The sequence below is a fragment of the Rhinolophus sinicus genome, chromosome 5, assembly GCF_057876585.1.
Source record: "Rhinolophus sinicus isolate RSI-liver-muscle chromosome 5, RSI-T2T, whole genome shotgun sequence".
Taxonomy (NCBI): Eukaryota; Metazoa; Chordata; class Mammalia; order Chiroptera; family Rhinolophidae; genus Rhinolophus; species Rhinolophus sinicus.
The window spans coordinates 86,361,129-86,375,799 of NC_142505.1; the positions used below are offsets into that span (position 1 = coordinate 86,361,129).

General features: G+C 40.7%; 1 protein-coding gene across 1 annotated transcript; it reads right to left on the reverse strand.

Annotated features, from left to right (window-relative positions):
• Positions 1-984: 984 nt before the first annotated feature.
• GRXCR2 (glutaredoxin and cysteine rich domain containing 2) lies at positions 985-14,447 on the reverse strand. The gene is made up of 3 exons (XM_019739033.3): positions 14,048-14,447; positions 8,062-8,289; positions 985-2,381 (listed from the first exon to the last, which is right to left on the reverse strand). The coding sequence occupies exons 1-3, from the start codon at positions 14,381-14,383 to the stop codon at positions 2,199-2,201; spliced, it is 747 nt and encodes a 248-aa protein (XP_019594592.1). The 5' UTR covers positions 14,384-14,447; the 3' UTR covers positions 985-2,198.
• Between the last annotated feature and the right edge of the window lie 224 nt (positions 14,448-14,671).

The following is a 14,671-nucleotide window of genomic DNA, read 5'->3' on the forward strand; positions in this document are numbered from 1 at the left end:
GCACATGCTGTTTCCTCTGCCTGGGATAATCATACCCCATATGCTTTCACAACTCACTCCCCCATCTCCTGTAGGTCTTCATTTAAAGGACACCTTCACAATGGCACTTCCCTGAAAACGAATTTAAAACTGCAAACCTTCCCAACTCCCAATCCCCCTTATTGTTTTATTTTTCATCAAAGCATTTATCCTTTTCTAATACATTATGCATTATATATATATATATACACATATAGTTTTATCATATACAAATATATCTCATTCTATATTATATATGTTTAGTTGTCTCTAAATATATGTATATATGTTGTCAATATCCCCCCACCAAAATGTAAGCCAGAATTTTGACTGTTTTGTCTACTGATATAGCCCCAGTGCTCAATAAATGTTTGTTGACTGAATAAATAAATGTAATCACCAGTAAATGTATTTATTATGGGATGAAAAGTATTAAAGGCTCTTAAGAGCGTAGGGGAAGGGCAGAAAAAGAAACATTGCTTATACCTCTTCCTCTTCTCTCTAACTCCACTCAGCCTACATCAGGTGTCTCTTCTATATGTTTCCTACATTCTCTGTAATCCCATGGTCCCAGAACTTGGCACACTATACTGTAGTTATCTATTTACACATCTGTCCCCTCCACTGAAACTCGAAGTCCCATGAGATACCAAAGGGCGGGTGCCCACTGGGTAACACTGCACATCAAGCACTTAGCAATATTGTCCTGCACTTCCTGTATGCAGGACTCTAACAGGGTTTGTCCTCGAATGTTCCGGTCAAAAAGCAGAGCAACACACTTAAAGGTCTCTCAACACTGGTCCTGCTTCGGATATTCTGGAAAGACAGAAGAGTCAACAGCTGGGAGAAAATATAAACAGTCAGGAAATAGTTAAGTACAGAAGCAAAGAAAGTCGGTAGCAATCATTGTAATATTCTAGCTAAGTGAGGATGGGACAAATTATCATGTCTTCGAAAATATTTGAATCTTTTTATTAGAAGTATTTATATTGCCTGAAAAGCATTACACTGGTGAGTTATTTTAAAAGCTGAATATTACAGAATAACAAACAAATCTTGAAAAACTTAAGTTATGAAAATCTAAATAATTATCATAGAAAAGCAATGTCTCTCAACAGATAACAGATTTTGCAGTGTTATTCTCAAGGGGAGTGGGCATTAGAGCTACAAAAGTTCATTGATAAAAGTATCTTTCTAATTTTGTAACCAACTTTAAGAGGAAAGAATTATCCTTCACATGTGTATTCATAGACAGTAAAAAGATAATTGTTAAAAATCAGCCTTGGTTAGTTTTTTGTTTAGAAGTTTCCAATAGATACCTAGAAAACATGCAGTGTTTTATGAAGAGATCGTGGCTATATCTTAGACTTAAAATTGATTTATTTGTTTGGAAATAATTCAGGGACTGGAAGAAGTCGTATCACCCACAAATACTTAAGCACCAAATTTATCATCAATAGCTTTGACTTGGCTTATATCCGCAGTAGTTCAGAGGCATGCAGAAATGTCTTATCTTATCTCATCCTAAGAAGGAAATTGCTTGTCGCCTGCATGAATATTATCCAAGCACATCACACAGGAGAGACTCGGGACATTGAAAGAAAGGCCTCCTCAGCTGGCCTGTCTTCAGCACGAAGCACATACATACTGTTTGGTTTTCAGTGGCCTGATTGTACACTCGGGCATTGAGCATCCCTTCCCTCTTCCGCTTAATTAAAAATTCAATTTGACCAATGACGATCTGAAATGCATTATAAGCAACAGGAATTCAGTTCATCAGGAACCTGCCTTTTCCATTCCCTTCTCACTGCATAAGTTTGCAAAATAACTCCCAACCAGAAAATGACTTCAAACTGCTGCCTGAAGTGTACATTTATTGGTTCGCTAGCGCAAGGAGAAAACTGAGCTAAGTCAAGGGAGATACACGCACACGGTCCTGGGAGGATAATTTTAGAATTTCAAAGCCAACTCTAATTCACAAACGCTTCTGCCACTTAGACCCACACGGAGATGTTGCTAGCCTCATGAAATGTCATCAAGTAATTGAGTTTTGCCAGTGGTAGAAGTGATCGCAGCCGCTGTGGCTTCCTTGCTGGGAAAGGGAGAAGGAGGAGGGGGGCCGTTTATTAGAAATCACTTTAGGGAGGATGAGATAAAAAGCGGACATACAAAGCCACGGGCTATTGACTGCAAATCTGGCAAGGTTGCAGGCCATTCTCATTGCAGGCAGGGCACCGCAGGGCCCGGTAGGACTCCTTAAATCTGTTGGCCAGCATCGAGAACTTGCTGCCGTGGCACAGAGAGCAGGTGGCACTGCCGGACCCTCGGCAGTGAAAACAGTTGTCCTCTGGAAGCTCCCCTTCCTGCAAGAGACGGGTCAGCATTTAGTTACAGCAGCAGTTCAAGTCCATTGTTCACGTGCAGGTCAAAATAGCACTGGGCTGCCACAACGGCTGGGGCAGAATAAGAGGAAAATGCCTCCCACAAATGCCACTGAGGGAACTGGCCAGAAGCGTGGAATAATCACAGCGGTTTTACCAGAGAGGGTTTCCCTGATGGACACCTCTAAGAGAGAACCTCCTGGTTCCATGCCTTGCATTTTGTGACATGATATTTCTGTATGCTCCACAAGGGCGAGGACTTAATTATCCTCACTGCCGGATACTAATATCCAGCACGTGCAGCGTGCCTAGTAGGTGCCATGCTGTGTTCTAAGAGCTTTCTCTGTATGGATCCATCTAATCCCCACAACATCCCAGTGCAACAGTATAAGGATTATCATCCCTATGTTACAGATGGAAAAATGTGACACCGAGAGGTTCCGTTATCTGCCAGGGGTCACACAGCTTGGAAGAGGAAGAGGTAGTTTTGATCTGAGGTGGTCCAGCACCAGAGTAAAGCGCTCCTAATGAAATGTTCACAGACCTTCGTTGGAGTTGTGCAAAGTAGGTGCTCAAGAAAGACTGCTTGGTGTAACTTAGAGGCTGACTGGATGAATGAACTGTTACAATCCTCCGAAGTTTAGCTCTGAATTCTTGCAATACTTCACCTTTGTTCTCTTTGAGAACTGTGATAAGGCCCCCAGATTAAGAGCTCTGCTCAGGAGTCAGTAGCCTGGGCTGAGGCCTGCCTCTGTCATCAATTATGCACCTTGGACCGTTCCCTTACCTTCGCTAAGTCTCTGTTTCTTTACCTATGAAATGGGAGTGACAATACTTACCTCTCTGAGTAGCTGAAATAGTAGATGAGTATATGAAAATATCATAATATATTATCTGGCATATTATAGGCTCTCCATAACAGTTAGTTCACTTCCAAGCCTTGTTGGTAAGTCTGTGGTCCTCGATTCCCACCCTCCAAAAAATGCCCCTTTGTTGTCGTGCTCTTCCCCTAAGACATCTCAAGGAAACTGGCAACCTTTGCACTCATGGCAAAGACCATGCATAGACCATAACCCTTCCAATAAATAAGGGGCATACCAGGTCTATATCAGTTGGATCCAGCACCATGTCCTGTCCATGTCACTTTCTAAACATCTCTCAAATCCATTCCGTTTTTTCCACGCCACAACCACAGTCTTAGTCTAGACACCAACTCTGGCATGAATTCAGTGAGGACCGCTGCTTCTGGTCTTGTGGGCTGTTGTCCCCACTGATACCAATCTTATTAAGCTGCCTGCAATTGTGACTGCCACATACATAGCACTCAAGGAACCTTTTAATGAACACTTGCCCTACATATAAACTTCAGATTAAAACCCAATATCATCAGCTGATTTAAATTTTTAGTTACTTCTTTCCTCAGGTTCTTGTTCTTAAGCCTCTCTTCAGCTGGTCTCCAGGGGCCTTTCCTTCCTCCCAACCCAGCCAGCTCCTACTTGTTTTCAGATGTCACTTTAGCAGCACTTCCCCCAGGAAGCCTTGCCCACCCACACCGCTGGACCAGGAGCCCCTCCCACCTGTACTATCCCAAGCATGGCAGGTCTCACACTGTCCTGAGAGCTCCTGCTGACTAGTCAAGAAGCTCTCTGAGCTAGTCCCTTGGACCATTATTTCCTGGACATCCAGTGCCAGGCACAATATTTTCTGTTCCTATATTGCCAAATGAATAAACAAACAAAACAATGAAGTTTGGAGAGCGCTTCTTGTCCTTAAATTCTAGGAACTACCAAGACAGCTGGAGTCCACTGGGGGGGGGGAGGGGAGCTCCATTCGGGCTAACACAGCTTTCTTTTATAATGTAATAATAAAAATAATCTCTGAAAAGGGAGGCATAAGTTCTCAAAATAGCTCCATCGTGCTGCAAAGTGCCTAAGAAGGTATTACATTTTATTTATTCTAGATTTAGGGAATGGACGTGATTATCCAACTGACAAAAACCTAAATGATGTCTAGGTACCCTTTTGTGGATGTTTTATTGATTGCTGCCATGTTTTAATATATTAACAATGGAGAAATTTGTTTTCTTCCCTTGACGTATTTGAAATATATAAACATGTTTTAATATATTAACAATGGAGAAATTTGTTTTCTTCCCTTAATGTATTTGAAATAAATATATTTGCCAATAAAATATTCTTAAAGCAAATTGCCACAGTCCATTTTTCCGCCAGATCCACATGTTTTATGTTTTATACTGGATCCCAGTGAGATTTTAATGGTATACGTCAATGTTGGTAAACAAAGTACAGTAAAATCCTACCATAATGCCACACATGTGATTCAAATATTAGTTTATATAAAATGCCAGGTCAGATATTGAAAGATTACTGAAGTGACCTGGTGAGCCTGCTGTACAGAACAACAACAAATCATCTATCAGATTTTATCTGACGCATCCTGAGAGGTTTCACTAGTTTCCGTTCTTCCCCTGGTTACCACCCTTCTCCAAGCACTCACCCTCAATATGCTCATTTAATTATTTAATGATTCATTAAATCACGTATTTACTGAGCCTCTACTCTATACAAGGCATGCAGGATATAAGTTTCTGTTTTCCATTCTTTTTAGTTTTTAAAATACTTCTCAGAAAACAGTTAAGAGGTCTTACAGCATAACTTAGATTCTAGAACGAACAAAGCTCCCCAAACTACCTCTTACTGGTACTATGACCAAGGAACTGGGGCTCGGCTTTCAGTGCAGATCCAAAGGCTTGTGTAGCCCCGAAGATGATAACCAGCACCAGTTTGGAGGCTGCTTAGCAGAGCGGTGAAGATCATGAGATTGGAAGTCTGGTGAACCTGGGCTTGACCGCTGGCTCCAATGACCTCTGGGCAAGTTATTCAACTTCTCAGAGCCTTATTTTCCTAGCTACAGAATGAGATTACTAATAATACTTAGCTCAGAGTCCTTGTGAGAATGAAATAGACTGCTGCATGGAAAGTATGGGGCATGGTACCTGTCTCTCACGGGCCCTCAATAAATGGCAGCTATTCTTCTTATTATTAGTAGTAGTATTATCATTATTATTATCATTACTACTACGACTATTATTTCAAGGGCAGGATCACATAAAGCATACAGAAGCCCACATGATTTATGGTCTCAGATCCACTGAACACAGGGCCGTATTTTTTCCCCTTCTGCATTTCACTGTGGCTCAATTCAATTATCCGTCTCCTTTTCTTTTACAGTTAATACAGAGGGTCAGCATGGCCTGGCTTTTAGCCTTGCCCTGCTCTCTCATCAAGGTCCCCACTGCTTCCCTTTTCCATATAACACCACAAAGAGCCTCCTGGTCAGAAGGGGCTCTTTGGTGTTCTCTGACCCCCTTTTTTTATTTTTTAGAATAAACTTGTCTGGGCATTTACTGCATGAGGCATTGGACAAACAAATAGCAATTTAAAACGAAGTTTAAAGGACAGGCAAGTGAAGTATAACCTTTCACAGCAATTTTCTGCTACACACCTCTGTCCTGGTTTATGGCATTACAGCTGAAAAACATGGATCTCTCCCAATTGAATTTAAAGGTAATTGTTGTATCAGGCCTGTTGTTACTTTTTCATTCAAGGCTGCAGTGTGACCTGTATTTTACCATTTCTGGCCCTCTTCTGAAAATATATGCTCCTACAAGTTACAATATGGTATGAAAAAGAATAGCAGTAATGAATTTCAAAGTGGGAAGGGAATGCTTTCGATCACGTGTTTAGTTATCTACCTGCTGTTATGCTAGGTTCTGAATAATGCTGTGTGGAAGGCCAGAGAAGGCAGAGGAGGACTACTTCTTACCAGCTGGTACTTTGCTCCCAAATTCCAATATTCTTTCCACAAACATTTAACTAACATTTACTGAGCAACTATTATATGCCAGGCTCTATTTTGGGGGGCAACAGAACAACTAAACATGTTACACCCAACATAAGCATGGCCCCTGCTCTCATGGAGACCAAATCTTAGTGGGTGAGAATAAACATTAACCAAATAATCACACAAATCAATATGAGATGGCAACTGTGAGGAGAGGTGTGAGGTGCCCTGAGGGGTCCCTTCTTGGGGGTTTTATCGTCATGGAAGCCAGGGGAGGCCCTCCTGAGGGAGTGTTGCCTCAGCCGAGATCTCAGAGGCTAACGGCAAGGCAGTGGGGAATCTGGAGAACATTCTAGACACAGGAAAGGTGCCTCTAGTAGGAAAGAGCAAAGAAGATCTGAGTGGTGGCGAGATGGGCAGTTTGTTGGAGGTACAGAGAATGAGGAGAGACGTGTAAGAGATGAGGCCAAGAGGCCACGAGTGGCCAGGCTACACAGTGCTTTCTAGAACAAGTGAGGAGTTTCGGTTTTATCCCAGTGATGAGAGGCCATTGAAAGTTTTGGGTGGGGGGAAAGGGTGACGAAGGGGTGACATGATCATATTTGCATTTTAAAAATATTTTATCAAGTGCACTATCAGGTTGGGAAGAGACATGAGTGGCTGTGACCAGAACTTTAACAAGTCCTTTGCTGGAGTCTGGTTGTGACCTTCTTGTTCCTGTCCCCTAAACCCTCCTAGGGTGGGGACATCAGTCAAGTGCAGTGAAGCTTCTGGCCCATTTTGTCACATCAACTCATGGGAGGTGAGAGTTGAGTCCCTCAGAAAGCTTCACATCCCAAGAGATGGACTCTAAAGAAAGAGAAAATTCATTTCTGCTGCCATTCAAGCTTTTATTCTCTTAGCTTAAATTCATCAAAATTGCTTTTTGCCATCCCAAGCCCACACTGCGAGCTAATGAACACCATCAGTCTTCCCCTTGTCTGAGCAATGGTTTCCAAGGTGCACGTCTCTAAGAGGTGTGGGGAGAAAAACCTTCGAACTACTTATATTTTTTATCTCAAGAAGGCAAGAGATTACGCTTTAATAATATTTTCAAAAGAAATTGATAGAGTAATTTTTACTACACGAGTTGACACAGGCACCCTCACTGAGACAGGCAGTCACGAGAAAAAATGTACCCAAAGGACCCTGAAATAAGCCTGATGTAAAATGACCCCACTTTACATAAAATGACCCCACTTTACGTTATGTAAAGTGACAATGGTGTCATGGCTCATTCGTTCACTTTCAGCATATTGCAACATATTGCAGATTACCTGTGCCTGATCTAGTAGATTTACAAATGGCAATGCTTAGTCTTAACCAAACTCAGCTCTGCAAAAATCTAAAGACCCGCAGCTTTATAAGAGTTCTTCAAGGAAACTGTGGATTGAGGATAACACCAATAATAGACGCGAACCCGTAAGAAAAGGACAGAGCTGATTTTTTTCCATCTCTAGAGCAAGATGGTCTAAGCCACACTGCAAAGTGAAAACAATAAATACCCGATCATATCTCACAAGAAGTCATCCGAAAACATTAAAATTAGGAGTGTGTGAAATACGGACTTACAACTATTATTGCTAACAATGTACCATTAAAATATAGTAACTTAAGATTCCTTCACATCTTTAATATTTAGATGTCTTTAAGTAGTAATATTCGAAAGTTGTTACTTAAGTAGTACGCAACCAAGACACTTTGGAGACTACTGCAGTAGGGCCAGCTCTGCGTGGGGCAGTGAACCACTCTGACGCACCTGTGGGTACTGGTTGTGGGGGAACGTGCTTTCTGTCCCTGCCAAAGGCCCATCGTTCTGGTCGCTGTCTCCATAGATTTCTTCTTTGCTTATCAGACACTCTTCCTCAGCCTCCTCTTCCTTCTGGAGAATTTTCCTCATGAAGTCTCTCTTGTCCATTGGGGTTCGAATGATTTTCAGGTTATTCGTGTAGATGATTATCTTTCCAAAATCTATAATAGGTGGGGACTAGAGAAATGGAGAATGAGCATGGACTTTCCACCAGCAATCACCAGGCTGCAGGACCTATTCCACATCCCAGGAAAGAGGAGAGAAGGAACAGCTACCGTCCAGCACTTGTGAGCCCATCGGACCGCAAAGCTACAGTTCATCCCCTGGTTTGTTTGCTTTCTCTGGAAATCATGACAACTACCTTCGTTCTTCCTGCTGATGGTAACTGACTCAGGCTGAACCAGTCCCATATCTGGAGTGTAAGACTCTGCAGGGTGGGGCCCCGCATGTCTATTCCAACTACATAGCACAGCTGCTAAGGTGGGGCCAGGCACAATGTGTGCTTAATAAATATGAAGGAAGTCCCTTTTAAAATAAATATCTCTCCACATTTTTTTCTATGCATAAATAATAATAACAGCATATACATTTTATTGAGTATTTATTATTATTATTATTATTAATACCATTTATTGTGTGTCAGGCTTCGTGCTAAGCATTTTACAAACATTGCCTGATATCCCCCCTGAACATCCCTATGAGGCAGATGCTGGGATTTCCACATTTTACAGATGAAGCGACTAAGTGTCAGTGGGGTTAGGTGACTCTCCAGGATACAGGGTTACTCAGGGCCTGTGGCTGGAATTCTCAGTCTAACGTCCATGTTCTTAACACCTACACTGAATTATTCACAAGCACTTTCCCCAAAAAATATGAGACAATTGTACTTATTTATACATATTCATATATAATATATTTATATATTTTGTAATAACTTGTTTTTCATTGTTTCTGTAATACGAATTGTTTTCATGTCAATAAACATACATCGATAGCATCGTTATTGATAGTGTATGTTCCCTTGCGTTGGTTTCTCACGTGTTCCTTCATCATTTGGTGAGGAATAATCAGACAATACTATAATACACTAGAGAAGCATAACAGTAAATGTGTAGGGATTACGTAACTAAGAACACGTATTTCTTCCCAGAGCGAGGAGAGCTTGCAGGGAGTATAACGCTGGATCCCAACTCTACTGCTCGTCAACTGTGAGATACAGGAGAGTCATCTGACCTCTCAGTTTGCCCATCTGCAAATGGGCTGCCATCTAACTTGTAGGCACCACCACAGACACACTAGTGATTAAAATATGGAAATACTTCCACACTGGGTGGTAAATAGGTGCTGTCCTGAGACTTCTGAGTGCCCTCCTGTTACCCCAGCCTCTCTTCAGGGAGCCTCTAAAATCCCAAAAAAACAGAAACATGGGAATTAAGACCCCAGGTGTCAGGACCCCAGTCCAACACTCTGCTGGGCCAATTGAGCGATTAAATATTTTGACTCTCACCCAAGAGCCTAATTATATCATCTTCTAGGGGTGGAGGTACCATGAAGAATACATAAAACAGGGCTTGCAAAAGCTGAGGATGCCACACAAACAGTGGGCATTGCTACTGCTGTTATTATTAAAGGCTGTTCTTTCAGGAGTGCATGCACGATCATGCCACACAGCCAAATGCCTCAGCATGAAATGTTTCGCCCTGCTTTTACAGAACTACATCAAGCAAATCTACTTCCATACTACCCTTAAGCGGTCTCATATTTAAAGCCCTCATACGTGTAATCACAACCTGGCCTGTGCAGGACTTCAATATTCAGGTCTTCTTCCTTGAAACATCCAGAGTTTTCAATAATTATTTATGAAGCCACAAGCTTCCTACCTGGCCCTGTTCTCTCTCCCTCTCTTCTAGGGATCATGTGGCATCTTCCATTTCCTATTGTTTGATGCATGCTGGGTTCCTGTTTCACACTCTGGACTATCAGTTTCTGAACATCAGAAGATAAAGATGGTGGCACTTTTGGAAGGTTCCATTTCCACTTCCAGTAATAGCTGAAGAGGTTCAGTTACTAGGGAGCTTTTCTCGCATCTACAGCTGGTTATTTTCAAGGCACAACTCTCAATATACTAAAAAAAAAAAAAAATAGCCTACAGTCAATTTGGTTCAATCTTCTGCCTCTAAGCTGGTCAACATCTGAAACACCCAGGAGAGTAAATTTATTTTTAATGTATTCCAAAGGTGGACGGTCCCAAACCACCCTTACGGTGTATTTAAGTTTCAGTCACCCTGACAGCCAAGTTCTTCCTTGTGTCTAAGGAAACTCTCCAGGTGTAACTAAAGTTCACATCATCTGATTACATCCAATTGCCTGTGTGGAACACCCACTCTGACATTATAGGGGGCCAGGATGGAGCCAGGAACTTGTTTGTTTCCTTCCACAGTGTCCAGAATGGTACCCCATGTGACCGAGCATTCACAAATACTCTAATATCTATGGCAACGTGCCAAGATTGCTATTCAGCCACCCTAAAACCTTCCCACTTCTCTGTGTTTACATACAGAAGCACCTCACTGGGTGCTACAAACTCAGGGAGCTGTGGAGGCAGGCAGACCTGAGTTGAAATTTTATTCAAATGTTGTTTGACAGCTGCATGAGATTTGCAAGTTATTCAACCCCTGTGAACTTCTATTTTCCCAATTTGTAAAATTCTTTCCCGTAGAATTCTCGTGCAGATGAAATTACATAGCACGTGTAAGGTGGGCCTTCAGTAAATGCTACGTCCCTTCCTTTTCCTGCCATTTTTTAAATGAAACGTCCATATAAACATCAGTTTCAATTCCTTAAAATATTTGATTGTTTGTAACTGCTTTCTCTGTCCATCACATAACATCTTAAAAGACTCAATAAAAACCTGGTGATTATCACAACGGTAGGTGACATTTACTGAGCGCATACAACGTGCCAGGAACAATGCTAAGTGCTTCTTATGTATCATTTCTTTCTAATCACCACAACAATCTTTGTAAGCTGGTACTTTTATTACCCTCATTTCACAGATTATGACATTGAAACTCAGCAAGATTAAGTGGCTTGCCCACGCTCACACAGGAAGTAGGTAAAATGGACATCAAGCTCAGATTTAACTGACATTAGAGCCCTTGCTTTAAATATATATATATATATATATATATATATATATATATATATATATATATACATATATATATACACATATATATACATATATATGTAATTGTTTTTAATGTAGTAAAATATATACATAACGTAAAATTTATCATTTTAACCATTTCTAAGTATACAGTTCAGTGGCATTAAGTACATTCATACTGTTGAGTAACCATCACCACCATGCATCTCCAGAACTTTTTCTTATTCCCAAACTGAAACTCTGTACCCATTAAACAGTAACACCCCCTCCCCAAGCCTCTGGCAACCACCATTCTACTTTCTGTCTCTGTAAATCTGACTGCCCTAGGTACCTCATATAAGTGGAATCATAACAATTGTCTTTTTGTGACTGGCTTAATTCACATTGCATAATGTCTTCAGGCTTCATCCATGTTGTAGCATGTATCAGAATTTCCTTCCTTTCTAAGGCTGAATAATATTGTACGTATACACAATATTATTGTGTATACGTACAACACAATATGTATTGTGTATAACACAATTGTACGTATACACAATTGTGAATAAAGCTGCTATGAACATGGGTATACAAATACAGTGGTACCTCGGTTTTCTAATGTAATCCACAAGTTCTGAAACGTTCAAAAACCGCCGACAGCTAGGCTTCAGGATCTTGCACTCAGCGGAAGCCGTGTGACATGTTTGACTTCTGAGTCATGTTCGAAAACCAAAGCGTTTACTTCCGGGTTTACAGCATTCATAAACCAAAATGATCGCCAACAGAGACGTTGGAAAACCGAGGTACTACTGTATCTGTTCAGAGCCTTTACTTTTTATTATTGTGCTTAACTGCTACCCAAATTGCCTCATAGCTAATATTTACTAGGGGTTATTTTATAATTGGATTCACTATTGAAAATTCATGACTTACCAGCTCTCATTTCCTTATTTTCCATAAATACCACATTGACAAACTGTTTTCAGTGGATGGAGCTGTATGAATCCATCCTGGCCACTCTCATACCTAGAGGCTGGCTGGGTTGGAATGTCGCTTTTCATCAGGCAACAAAGAAAACAAGGATAACTGGACCATGCAGGAATCTGAGCCTGAATATGGTCTCTGGGATACTGTGTTTAAACCAACTGTGATACGCTGTCAGGAAAACTCAGTTGTCTGATTTTATAAACCCATGCCTAATCATATATTTACATAAATGTCAAGTTTGACACATGACTTACGAAGGTCAAGCAGTCCAATATTATCTACTGTGGCCTTGTACAAGGTATTTTATAAACTACAACCTTGTAAATTCTAAACCTATAAATAAAGTTTAGGTAACAAGAGACACTATAAGCACAAGACATAGTTAAGAACCTAAGACATAATAAGCACTCAATAAATAGTAACTTAGTATCATAAACATTACTGTTAATGATATTATTCTCTAAAAAAGAGCATTCCATAGGGCAAAAAGCATGGGAAATAAGAAGACCTAGGTTCTTATTCTGACTCTATAATATTGTGTGGGTTCCTTAACAACTTGGCACTCAATTTTCCTCATCTGCGAAATGGGAATAACTACAATAAGCCTTTCTCCTGCAGGCTATGGTAAAGACCTAATGAGATAATATGTGATCATGCTTTGTAATGCAAAAGTCATTCCCCTAACACGAGGAACTGTCCATTCCAGACCCCTTAATTCGAAAAAACCCTGGCACTATATTTGATAAATGCAGACATGCCCATAATTATACTTTTATCAATGCTAGCAAGGCCAATACATTTGTCTGCTATAGATATATTATCTGTTTCCTTGGGAAACTACCATAAAAATTATTAGAGAGTAATTATCTGAATTTCACACTTTAAAGGCGAGAACAAATCTTGGTGTGTTATTCATTAATAACCTGGTAAATTATATAATTGTATTTAATTTTTTTAAAGATATATATATATATATATATATATATATATATATATATACCTATATACACATATATACATATATATACGTGTGTGTGTGTGTGTGTGTGTGTGTGTGTGTGTGTAGACAGATAGATAGATCAATATTCAAGCTCTTCTAACTTAAAAAATTCATGTATTGGCTTTTAACTATCCATGGTACTGGGGAAGATAATTAAAACCCACAAATAAAATACATGTTTCAACTGAACTGTTAGCTCAAACTTCTTCCCCATGTAACATTTCCTCTGGTTGATTTGCTCTTTACCATCTCTTGCCAGGACTCCACCTATCCAGTGTTCATGCTACTGAGTAATGAAAAGACAAAATACATAAACTAACGGTCAGACAGACTTTTTTTTAAAGCAGGCGGCAAGAGGGAGGTAAGGGGAAAAAAACCAAGATATAGATAAACAAAAAGCTGAATAATTGCCTGGAATAAAATGAGCACCTTCAAACACTTGGCTCTTTCAGGAAACAAGACAACCTGTTGTTGCCTAATTTTCTAAAACAGCAGTCTGGTGACCTGAAAACCACTGTATGTCTATTTAATTTACTTACTAAGATAACCCAGCCAAAGACCCAATTACAATGTTTTACCCTGGATGGAATTTGAATATGATCTATGCTTATTGCACTTTCCAATAAGTAGTCAACAAGCATGTTATTTTTGTCTCAGGAATATTACTCTAAGAGCAACTTCCCTTGTGGTGCACCTACAGCCCTGGTTGGTACCCGAGCATGATACAAATTAGAAACATTCCGGTGTTTCTTTAAACACACTTTAGTCCTTAAAGCTTATACGCCATGCACAATACCAACCTTATGGTCATTTGCCTTGTACTCGTTGAAGAAAGGCTGGCTGCCCGCCAAAGTGTAGGCATTGCCCTCTCTAAACACGCTGATCCTTTGAGCAGTCAGCTTAGGAGAGTATGGTCGGGGTTTGGGGGCTTCCCCAGACCCGTAAACACCATCCATTGGTTCAAGGGACTCTTGGAGAAAACTGTGAGGGTATTCCTCCTTTGGCGACTCTAACTCCTGCCCATCCTCAAAGACCTGCTTCAACACTCGGCCACTGTAGGAGGAAGAGATTTTAAATCGTACTTTCCGGGGTTTGCCGTCACTCTTCTGGTTGAGCTTCTTCTCAGGGTCCTCCATCAGCAGAAATGTCCCCCTGTGGTTTCCAGGCTTCAGTGTAGCCAGAGAAACTTGGAGCTCTGAGAAAAAGGCACTTTATTTTCTCTCCTCCTGCATATAATTAATTCAAGTCGCTGCTGGGATATGCTCAGCTTACAGCAACTGACACCACACATTAAATATTGATAGATCCTCATGCAAAGGCAGGTGACTGTGAGTTTATGGAATGGAAGGAGCATAAGACAAGATTGGGTCCCCTCTGAATCCCAAACTCACCCAGAATCTCACCCCAGCCCGGGTTTTTCTTAC

Bases quoted from the DNA above. Each gene is read 5' to 3' on its own strand.
- GRXCR2 (XM_019739033.3), bottom strand. From the start codon at position 14,383: ATGGAGGACCCTGAGAAGAAGCTCAACCAGAAGAGTGACGGCAAACCC. The intron at 8,290-14,047 runs GTTGGTATTGTG...CCATTTCTCTAG, and splicing joins ACAAGGCAAATGACCATAAG to TCCCCACCTATTATAGATTT. The intron at 2,382-8,061 runs GTGCGTCAGAGT...CGTCTCTTGCAG, and splicing joins CCCACAACCAGTACCCACAG to GAAGGGGAGCTTCCAGAGGA.